Genomic DNA, 11182 nt, shown 5'->3' with positions numbered 1-11182 from the left:
TTTGTTGATTTATCTTGATTGAGTGATCAAAAGACGAAAGCAAAAAAAAAAAGAAAAAAAAATTTTGATAGAAGAGGCGAAGATGATTGGGATTTTTGTTCATTTTTTTTCTACTTTGCTCTGTGCTTTGATCCAAAAATTAGATTATTTTTTCTGCTTACGTATAAGTATCACATGTAAAAATTATAACGTGAAATCATTTAATTGGTTGAGCTCAAAGTTAAGGTAAGTAGAAGGACGTATATAATAATTTCTCCCATATTTATACACTTAAATGGCATATTTCATATATTTAAATTATTTAGTAAAAAAATTCTATGAATATTCATGAAAGCTCCCCCAAATAATTATTCAAAAATTATTTTCTTTCAGCTGGACAGGATTAAATAAGAAAAGTAAAGAAGATACATAACCAAATTCCCCAAACGAAGCACGACTATGACCATTATTTATTAGTGAAGATTATAGGCCATACGACGGCTGGAAAAGTTAGACCAGAAAACATAATTGGTAAACCTTGAAGAAGAGGGAACCGTTACTGTCCAGATATTACTTGGAAAAGGAGAGACAAAAAAATATCAGGGTGTTCAATAATTTGATTTTGGGGGGGTCGGAAATCGGTGTTAGTCGGAGACAAAGGGAGGAGAACATGGCCGGATGTTGATTAAGGGAGGGGCACTGACATTAATTCTCATTAACCTTTGCTGGAGATTATGGATGAAATACGCATCTTTCATGAAAAAAAATAGACATGACCTATTAATGTCTTTACGAAGAGGATGAGGGAGTGCATGAGAAGCTATTATATATATGATGTGACCAAGATTTCGTGTGGTTGAGAAGGGGTGGGAAGAAAGGCCCAGTGGGTGGAGTGATCGTATCAGTCGATGGATTTGCAACAAGAGGAGGGACGCCGACATAGACTTTTACAAAATTATTTACGTAATTGTATGTTAATATCGGCTCTATGATAATGAAATGATAGGATTAATAGAAATAATATAAGCACTCCCTGTGTAAAACAATAATATATAATTTTACTATTAAATTTATTTATTTGTATTTAATTAATCTTCAAAATAATATTTCATTAATCAGGTTAGTACTTCTCCACAAATTAAAAGTATTAACGTGATTGTTGAAATACAAGTTTAAGTTTAAGGACTAACTAAATTCAAAAAAATATTAGAAACCAACTAAATACAAATAAATAAGTTCAATGTCTAAATTATATATTAAGGCAAAAAAAGAAGGAGAGAAATGTATATTTATAATTCTTTGTGATCTCCTATTTGCTTAAAAACAAATTTAATCAAAATTTAAAATAATAATATGCATAAAAAAAAAAGAAATGAGATGGGGTGAGGTGAGGTGAGGTGAGGTGACTGATTTGATTTCACTCTCCGCCTTTGTGTGCGAATGAGTGTGTTTCTGAATCTCATCTCATTTGGTCCCCAAATTGGGGACCCTTTGCCAAGCAAATCTTATTGGGTTTGGCTCTTCAGATTGATGCATCTTCTAGTAATTCATAAACTACCCTTATTAATTTTCCTCTTGATGGGATACTCTGTTTTCTTCGGTCTACAACAATATCAGCAATTGGCAATCAATCACAATAAAGGAAGTGTATAAAATAATTACGTTGCATCACAGTATATCATTTTCAGCAAGCAAGTTATGTAATCTGATTTCAATAGCTTCATTAAATGACATAATTTAAACGAAGATAATATAGATTACTAACTTAAGTAACTAGCTGATACAATAATTTCTTATGGATGACTTGGTGCCCATTGCACAAATTCACCACGTGCCCATCCCTTAGATGTCTGGGATAGGTTTAGCCATCCCCCAACTCTACTTATACCTCCATTTTCTCTTCTTTCTTGCCCCAAAGCACACTCACTCATTCTTTCATCTGAATCTGTCTCCTTATACACTTTCTTTATCCCAAGACCAATCACAAAACGCATTTTTGAGTTCTGCCTTCTACCCTTTAAAAGCTATGGCTTCTTCCTCATGTAATTGTGCCAAACCCCAGATTTCCCATCCTCTTTCCTCTGCCTCCTCCTCAACGGTACATTTGGGCCACTCTCCAACATCCATCTCCTGGAACAGTCGGCAGCCCAACAGAACCCACAATATCAGCATCATTCACTCTGCTTTGCACTCTCCTTCAGTCCTCCATTTCCCAAAACAACCCTTCCAAAACCCCTTAATCCCCATAGAAGACGACTCTGTAAATGTACAAGTACAACCTAAAACCCACCGCCACCCACAGTGGAACCTCCTCCAAAGAGCTGCAGCCATGGCACTTGACAAGGCTGAAAGCGCCTTGGTCTCACTTGAGCTTCAACATCCACTTCCTAAAACCGCAGACCCACATGTGCAAATCTCCGGAAACTTCGCTCCCGTCCCTGAACAGCCCGTCAAGCAAGCCCTTCCTGTCACCGGCACTATCCCTTCTTGCATCAATGGCGTGTATCTCCGCAATGGAGCCAACCCTTTGTTCGAGCCCGTTGCAGGTCACCACTTCTTCGATGGTGACGGCATGGTACACGCCGTTACCATTGATAATGGCAACGCCAGCTATGCTTGTCGTTTTACTGAGACACAAAGATTTTTACAAGAGAAAGAGTTGGGTCGCCCTGTTTTCCCTAAAGCAATCGGTGAATTACATGGCCACTCAGGGATTGCCAGACTCTTACTTTTCTATGCCAGAGGCCTTTTCGGCCTTGTTGATCACAAACAAGGCACTGGGGTAGCTAATGCTGGCTTAGTTTACTTCAATAATCGACTTCTAGCTATGTCCGAAGATGACCTTCCTTACCACTTGCGCATCACTCCCTCGGGAGATTTGGAAACCGTTGGAAGATACAATTTTGATGATCAACTTAAATCTACAATGATTGCACACCCCAAAATCGATCCTTTTTCCAAAGAACTCTTTGCTTTGAGTTACGATGTTATCCAAAAGCCCTACTTAAAGTACTTCAAGTTTCAACCTGACGGCACAAAATCACCGGATGTCGAGATCCCTCTATCCATGCCAACCATGATGCATGATTTCGCCATCACCGAGAATTTCGTTGTGATCCCCAATCAGCAAGTGCTGTTCAAGCTGCAAGAAATGATCTTCGGTGGCTCGCCAGTAATTTACGATAAGAACAAGAAGTCTTCCTTCGGGATTCTTTCTAAAAATGCAAGTGATTCCAAGGATATAATATGGGTTGAATCCCCTGATACTTTCTGTTTTCATCTATGGAACGCTTGGGAAGAGCCGGAATCGGATGAAGTTGTAGTGATTGGTTCTTGTATGACACCTCCCGACTCTATTTTCAATGAATGTGATGAGAGTTTGACAAGTGTGTTGTCCGAAATTAGGCTCAATTTGAAGACAGGTAAGTCCACACGTCGCCCAATAATCTCGGAATCGGAGCAAGTGAACTTGGAAGCTGGAATGGTGAATAGGAACCGGCTTGGAAGAAGAACACGGTATGCTTATCTTGCCATTGCTGAACCATGGCCAAAAGTGTCGGGATTTGCCAAGATTGATCTTTTTACTGGGGAGGTAAAAAAGCACATTTACGGCGATAAAAAATTTGGTGGGGAGCCGTTTTTCTTGCCTCGAGACGACAATTGTGAATCAGCTGAAGATGACGGTTATATTATTTCCTTTGTTCATGATGAAAATAGTTGGAAATCAGAACTCCAAGTAGTAGACGCCATAAATTTACAACTTGAATCTTCGATTAAATTACCATCCAGGGTTCCATACGGGTTTCATGGAACGTTTATAGACGCCAAATCCTTGATCAATCAAGCTTAATTAGACTAGGATTAAAAAAACTAGTGTACAGAGACTTTTACCAGGAGGATCTTGATTCTTATAGAAATTTTACCCTCCCCTAATCTTTTAGGTTTGAAAGGAGCAGCCTATAGCTTTTCAGCATTGTAGCTCAGGTGGATTCTGTTTCCCTCCTCTGCATGAGTATCAATTTTTATCTGTTGAACATTTGCTTCTCTATTTACAATTTTAGAGTGTAGAGGAAACAAAATAAAATTGGACCGCTTCGATTGTCCCCAATTTTTTTTTAAAATTAATTAGGTTGCATGCTTAATTAATTAGTTTTGAAAATGGAGTTCACATTTCTGGTTTCCAATCCGAATCTAGCATTTTTTGTCTTCTGATTTTGGCGGCTATAATCGACTATATTTTGTTAAAAGAAAATTCTTTTGTCTGCGCATATGGGAAGAGCTCTTTGAGTCAGAAAGGCACATGATGTAGTACCTTCCAATTCCATGGTCGGTAGAAGACTTGGAACTTGCATACCAATTTTACAAGAAAAAGAAAACAACACTAACTGTATATTAACAGAGGGATGAATCGATGGATAATATGGCAGGTTGAGATACTGAGATAGATTCTCCAATAGCTTATTTAGTAATTAAAAGTTACCAAACCAAAGGAAAATCCCAAAGCAGCGATTAACGAATCCGCCTTACATCACTCGATTGTGACCGTTGCTACGTCACCTACTGGGTGGCCCTCGGGGATTTGTGGGAAGTTACATAATTTTTCTGTCTCATGCTTCATTTATTTATCAATTAATTTATTCCAAATTAATGATTTATCTTACCATTTTCTTTGTTATTTAATTATTCCACCCGAACCACTATCAACTTTTTCTTTTCTAAATTTGGGAATCACATGTACTAGTAAAATGTGAAAGCTCCTGAAAATCTATCTATAAAATAAAATAAGAGACGTAATTTTTTAAAAAAAACTAAATTAAAATTCCAACCGTCCATACATCAACATGTTACATAATTATAGAATTTTAGGAATAAAAAATTAATTTTAAAAAAATGAATCTCCATAAAGCTAAAGCATGTACCAAAATAGAAAGACAAAACCCCACAATTTTAAAAAGTTTTCTTCGCTTAATTGATGGCAAATAATTCGGCAACATAAGGATGAAAACCTGTTCAACGCGAGATGTATGTTTGGTTGGCGCACTCACTGGGACTTAAAATGCAAAGAAAATAATAATGTAATATTTTAAAGTGTAATGGTATGAAAAATTTAAAGTCAACAGAAAAATAAATAAAGAAAACTGTCCAAATTGCAACTTATTTTCATCACTAACATATTTCTTTTTCTGGTATTTTAGCTTTTTTTTAAATGTAAAATTCCGTAATTTGCCGGAGAATGGATATAGGCCATATGTTTTTATAAAAAGGTTGGTTAATTGTATGGAAGATGACGGGTTGATGTTTTAGGGTTTCAGACTTTGGCTCATTGAAAAAAATAGAACAAAACAAGTGGGATACCAGACCAAAGTCCCACTTAACTTCGTTGTAAGAATCTCTATCCCCAAGCACGCTTGAATATGAATATAATATATCAAAATTATTTAAACACGGTAATAAAAAGAAAATTCCAAAAGAAAAAACCTCAATTCGGTCGCATAGCTTTATAAAGAACAAGAGGAACTTTTTTACTTTTCGTTCTCTCTAGCTTTTTCTTTCCACCGACTTTTTTTGGGGACATAATGCACGAAAATTTGAGTTGGGGACATAAGCAGTAACTTTAAAAGGATATCAGAAGCTGCTGTCGTCGTTTTTTTTTTTTTATGATTTTGAAATATGTATAGGCCAAGATTTAAGCAATGGTGTATTGAGTCTATAAGTTGTTACAATTTTGTAGCTACATTTTCCTTTTTATATCTTAGAATGCATCTCTAAGAAAATGTGCACGGCTGTTGGCTCTCATAATTATTCTTTTCCGGCTTTCATATAATATCATGCAAATCTAACCTCCTACAATGGAATCAAGTCCCTTGAGCTTCTGATGAGCACTGAGACATCCATCAATTATCCAAAGCATATATTAAAATTAATAATAAAAGTGGAAAACACAAATATCATGAAGGAGTCCCTTTTTTGGGTGTCAATTTCACTATATTTTTGCACCATGACGAACTGTATGATGCAAACTTGATTCTTTTCCTTTTTTATTCTAATAAACTTCATCTTCTATTACTACTAGCACTTAGATTGGATATTTGTTTAACTTAGCTGCATTTACACCTAAGCTTATATCACTTTTTTTTTCAGGGAATTCTCAGATTAACACCTAAGTTTATAAAATAGAATATATTTTACTATTATATAGAAAAATATAATTGCAAATCGAACTCTTCTAGAACATCATCTCTTTAATTTCTTTAATTTTTTTCCTGTTGTTTTGGAAATGAATTACTTGAATAACTAATCAAGTTGTAAAGCTTAATACCTTGTTAAAATATAAAAAGTAAAAGGCAGCTTGTAGTAGCGGTTCACGTTAGGAGAAATTCGGAGAATCGTTAAGTCGAGGGTGGTCACACTGTGAGAGATTCAGAAAATCACTAAATCAAGAAATATTCATACAGTGAGAGGTGTAAATTATAGAGAGTTGTTAGATATGTTGGTTGAAGAATGTTGAGTAGATATTGAAGTAGAGCTTCAATGCTTGATGCTTGTTTATCCCTGCTCTTCCGAGAATGGGGGTATTTATAGGTAGAAAAGGGTTTGAAGTGGGCCCTCGTATTATAATTGTAACAGCCCATTTTTAGTGAAATCGGAACAGTGGTTTCAGGACCATAAATTTGAAGTTGGAAAAAGAATTTATTTTATTATTTTATGGTCTACTATATGATAGAAATACAGTATAAAAATTTGATAAAAAAGACTAAATTGCATTTAAGTGCAAAAGTTGAGTTCTAATAGCTATTGGTATTAAATAGCTATAGAATTTGAAATTGGAGGTCCGTATATAGTAATTAACTCATTAAAGTTCTTAGTAATTAAGCATGAATAGTCATCATTGGAAATTTCATGAAACATTAGGGTTAATTTTGAAATTAAAGAATAAAGTTATAATAAATCAAATAAAAAAATCTATTATCATCATCATCCACCAAACATAAAAAAAACCCTATCCATGGAAGCTTGAGATATTAGCAAGCTTATTTTTCTCAATTAGGTATATATCATTGTCCCGTTTTTTATGATTTCTATGTTTCCGATATCATAATAGCTTAATCTAGCTAGCTCGGGGATTAATTTGCAAAATCATTAAAGTATTAGGGTTTTTCCATTGATGAGTATGCTTGAATTTTGAAGTTTTATGATAGAAAATGAAAGGTTGTTGTTAGATAAACAACTTTTGTAAAGAGAATTTTGATGAAATTATCAATTAGGGATTAAATTGAAAATATGAAAAATTTATGGTAAAATTGTAAATTTTATGAAATATTTGGGCTGCTATTAATGTGTATAAAAATTGACTAGGCTTGAGTAGCGATTAAATTGTATGAAATTTATTTTCCAAGCCTAGGGACTAAATTGTAATGAATTAAAAGTGTAACGGCAAAATAGTAATTTTCAAAAAATATGTGTCGAAACTATTTTTTTGATAAACGGGGTCGACTTGGATTTTGAAATGAAAAACGAACATGGGAGTCGCCACCAATCTTTTTTGATGAGGTGTGATCGGGTCACCTCGAAACGTTGTTATTAATAAACGGTTTAGATTGAAAACTTTGAAGAGTTTTAAAAAAACGATCCTTAAAAAAAATTGAATAACATGGATTGAAATTTAAGACTCTCTTGTTTTGAAGGAATATCACATCCAGCACGTTAGGATACGATACTTTAAACCCTCGAAACCAAGATCACATTATGGTTTAGAAACCCATATTTTGAAGTTTTAAGAGAATATTTGGCTATTTGGTCAAACGAGAAATCGAAACCCAGCACGTTAGGGCACACTTTCTCGAATTTCAAAATGCAAAATATTGCCTTTATTATTTTTTTAGAGAAATCCTCATATCGAGAAAACAACATGTCATATCCAATGCGTTAGGACACAACGTATCGAATTCCCGATACGAGAATACATGCTGAAAATTTGCTTATTTAAAAGATATTTAGCTATCTAGGGTTTTAAAAAAAGAGTTCATGCCTAGTAAGTTAGGACACGATCTTTTCTTAATTCCCGAGACCGTTTAAAACTTGAGTTTGAAAAGATTCGTGTATTTGGATTTGTCGAGAAAATCGAAACCCCGTAAGTTAGGGCACAATCTTTTCGAATATCAAAATACAAAGTTTTGCTTATTTTAAAATCGTGATTCATGCATCGAATAAAATTGATCTAACACGAAATGGTAGAAATGAAACTAGGTGTTAATATGCGTAATAAAACAATATTGAATACGATGATGTAAAAAATACGAGCAATAGCAACAAAATAAGATAAAATGAAATAAAAAGGACAAATCAATAACATACAAAATAACAAGTATATAAGTGAATAAAATTAAAACATTCTTCCAAAATGATAATGAAAACGTAAATAAATAAATAAAGAAGATGAATAAAATTATAAAAATGAAAAAGATATATGTGTGTATATATATATGTATATAATAATTATAAAGTATATATAAAAATATAAGTATGTATGTATATATTCATGGAAGTAAAGTAAAAACTATGTATATAAATATATATAGGCGTGTATATAAAAAATATAAAAAATATATAAGTACGTATGTATATGTGAATAAATTATACAAAAGTATATACGTGTACATATATATATTATGAACATGTATATATATAATTAGATTTGAAATAACAAAAGGGTATGAATGAATAGATAAATATAATAATAATAAGGTAAACAGTAATGATAAACACAATGAAAATGATGGTAATATTAAAAATAATAGCAATAGTAAAATTAATGATAATACCATTAAAATTAATTAATTTAATAGCAAAAACAACAAAAGGGACTAATCTGAACTTAAAACAGAACTTCGGGGGAGAAATTCGTAAATAAATAAGGGAAAGGACTACTCTGAACACGCGTATAATATGGGGGACCAAAATGGAAATTTTCCCTCTCCCCCAAAAACGATGTAGTTCGAGTAAGGACTGAATTGAAAGGGTGACAAATAACGGGGTAAAATTGCAAAAGTAAAGAGTACTTAATTGGAAACACAAAGAAAAGCAGAAGGACTAGGGTAGCAATTATACCCTAGTCACAAAACATGCGGATCCTTCAGGTAAATGGGTCGGATAATCGGGCAAAGTTAAAACGACGCTGTTTTGGCGCCTGAGACTGAGGCCCAAAACGACGTCGTATGGATACACTATAAATAGAATTTTTTAAACCCAAAAAAACCATTTCAGCCCTATTTTTAAAAAAAAATCTGCCAAACTCTCTCAAATACTCTTCCCCCCCACATCCGGCAATAGGGTTTCGGCCATGACCACCGCTGCAGCGCCGCCGTGGCCGGTAGCCGGCGTTGCGCAAAGGGCGATTTTTATGCCCCTGTTTCAAATCCCTTCGAAGGCCAAACTTCCTTGGCCCGAAGGCCGAGAGAAATGACCCCTAAACCCACCTTTTAAGGCCGATTTCGGCGACGGAGAGACCTCTGACGACTTAGCCAATGGGCATTTCAGGTAAGTTTTCCTTCCTTTTTCTTTTTATTATTTATTAAAATAGATTTGTAAAAGAAATAAATAAATAAAAGGAGAAAAGAAAAAATGAAAAAAACAACAAGATCTCAACATTTTAAAATTTATGTTCTCTTTTGATTTACTAATGCGTGTAAAAAATGTACAACGAGAATATTTTGGCTTTTATAGCCATATTACAACCGTTGATTTTCATCTTTTTTTTTGTTTTTTTGCTCTTTATTTTGCTGGCTTCTTCTATTGCTTTGCATTCATTTTTCTCTGCAGGTGTCAGAGGCGTGTGATGCGCGTGGATGGTTGGTGATAGGCGAGCGGTGGGGGCAATGGGCATGCGAGGAGGCAGAGGCTAGGGTAGGAACGGTGGCTAACTAGGGTTTTTGCTTTTTGTTTGGCTGAAAATTTTTAGTTGGGCCATTAGGTTTGGGCTTAAGGTTGTTGGGTTTGTTTAATTTTGGGCCTAGTTTTGTTTTTATTTTGTGTTTGGTTTTAATTGGTATTTAGGCTGAGGTCTGTTTGGGTTTGTATTGGTTTTGGGCCCCAAGCAGAAATTGGGTCTTACAATATGTGCTGGACTAAATTGAATATGAATTATATTGAATTGAGTTAAATTTATTTGTATAGATCCTGATAGACCTAGCATGGAGTTAGATCAAAGCAAAGGAAAAATATTGGATTAGTCACATTCGTATCTATGTACATTTGTCGAGGTAAGTTCGTGTAATTAAATTGTACATTTATATGTGTTAATTTGATTTATTTCTTATGAATTGTACAATTGCCATGAATAAATACCGATTGCTTATCCAAAAATTACCGAGTCCCGTTTGAACCTTATGAAATTCGTAGGATACAAATGACATGTCATTAAGATTACCGATTTGGTTGGGGTCTTGCATGTGTTGCGGATACACCACAGCTCTTATGAGCTTCCCGATATTTAGCTCACATGAGTTTCCTGATACTTAGCTTGCATGAGCTTCCCGATACTCAGCTCGTATGAGCTTCCCATTATACAGCTCACATGAGCTTCCCGTTATTCAGCTCGCATGAGCTTCCCGTTATTCAGTTCGTATGAGCATACATGAATATGAATTGACGGATTACAGTCCAATACACCTCGTGTGTACTACCTGTGTATCCAACGATATTTTAAATGGTTCAACGGGCACAGTTCTATTATGAAATCATATGAGTTTGATATGAATTTTTACCGGTATATACATGAAATACATGATATGTGATTATTTGATGAATTCAACCATGTGTGTTGGATTTTATATGTGATTTTCATGGCTAATATGTTGGTGATCATGTGTTTAGGCTTTTGGCCAAATTGATTGAGATATGCTATGTTTACTTACCTATTTTGTGGAAATATGGTAAGTTAAATTTTGTATTATACGAACTTACTAAGCTTAAATGCTTACTCTGTGTTATTTTCCATGTTTTATAGTAATTTGGAAGCTTATTCGGGTTAGAAGCTGGTCGGAGCTATTTCGCACTACTCATTGGCTCTTTTGGTACTTTCAGTAAATTAATTCCGGTTATAATAGCATGTATAGGATATTTTGGCCAATGTTGGTATATAAATGTTATGTTGAGGCAAGCCATTTTAATGGCTTGTATTTGATATATTTTGATGTGTTTATAT

General features: G+C 34.3%; 1 protein-coding gene across 1 annotated transcript; it reads left to right on the top strand.

Annotated features, from left to right (window-relative positions):
- The first annotated feature begins 1737 nt into the window (after positions 1-1737).
- LOC107905887 (9-cis-epoxycarotenoid dioxygenase NCED2, chloroplastic) lies at positions 1738-4159 on the top strand. The gene has a single exon (XM_016832666.2). The coding sequence runs from the start codon at positions 1826-1828 to the stop codon at positions 3827-3829; it is 2004 nt and encodes a 667-aa protein (XP_016688155.1). The 5' UTR covers positions 1738-1825; the 3' UTR covers positions 3830-4159.
- The last annotated feature ends 7023 nt before the right edge of the window (positions 4160-11182 follow it).

This window comes from Gossypium hirsutum, chromosome D05 (assembly GCF_007990345.1).
Source record: "Gossypium hirsutum isolate 1008001.06 chromosome D05, Gossypium_hirsutum_v2.1, whole genome shotgun sequence".
NCBI classification, from domain to species: Eukaryota; Viridiplantae; Streptophyta; class Magnoliopsida; order Malvales; family Malvaceae; genus Gossypium; species Gossypium hirsutum.
This window is presented reverse-complemented; position numbering and strand designations above follow the sequence as displayed.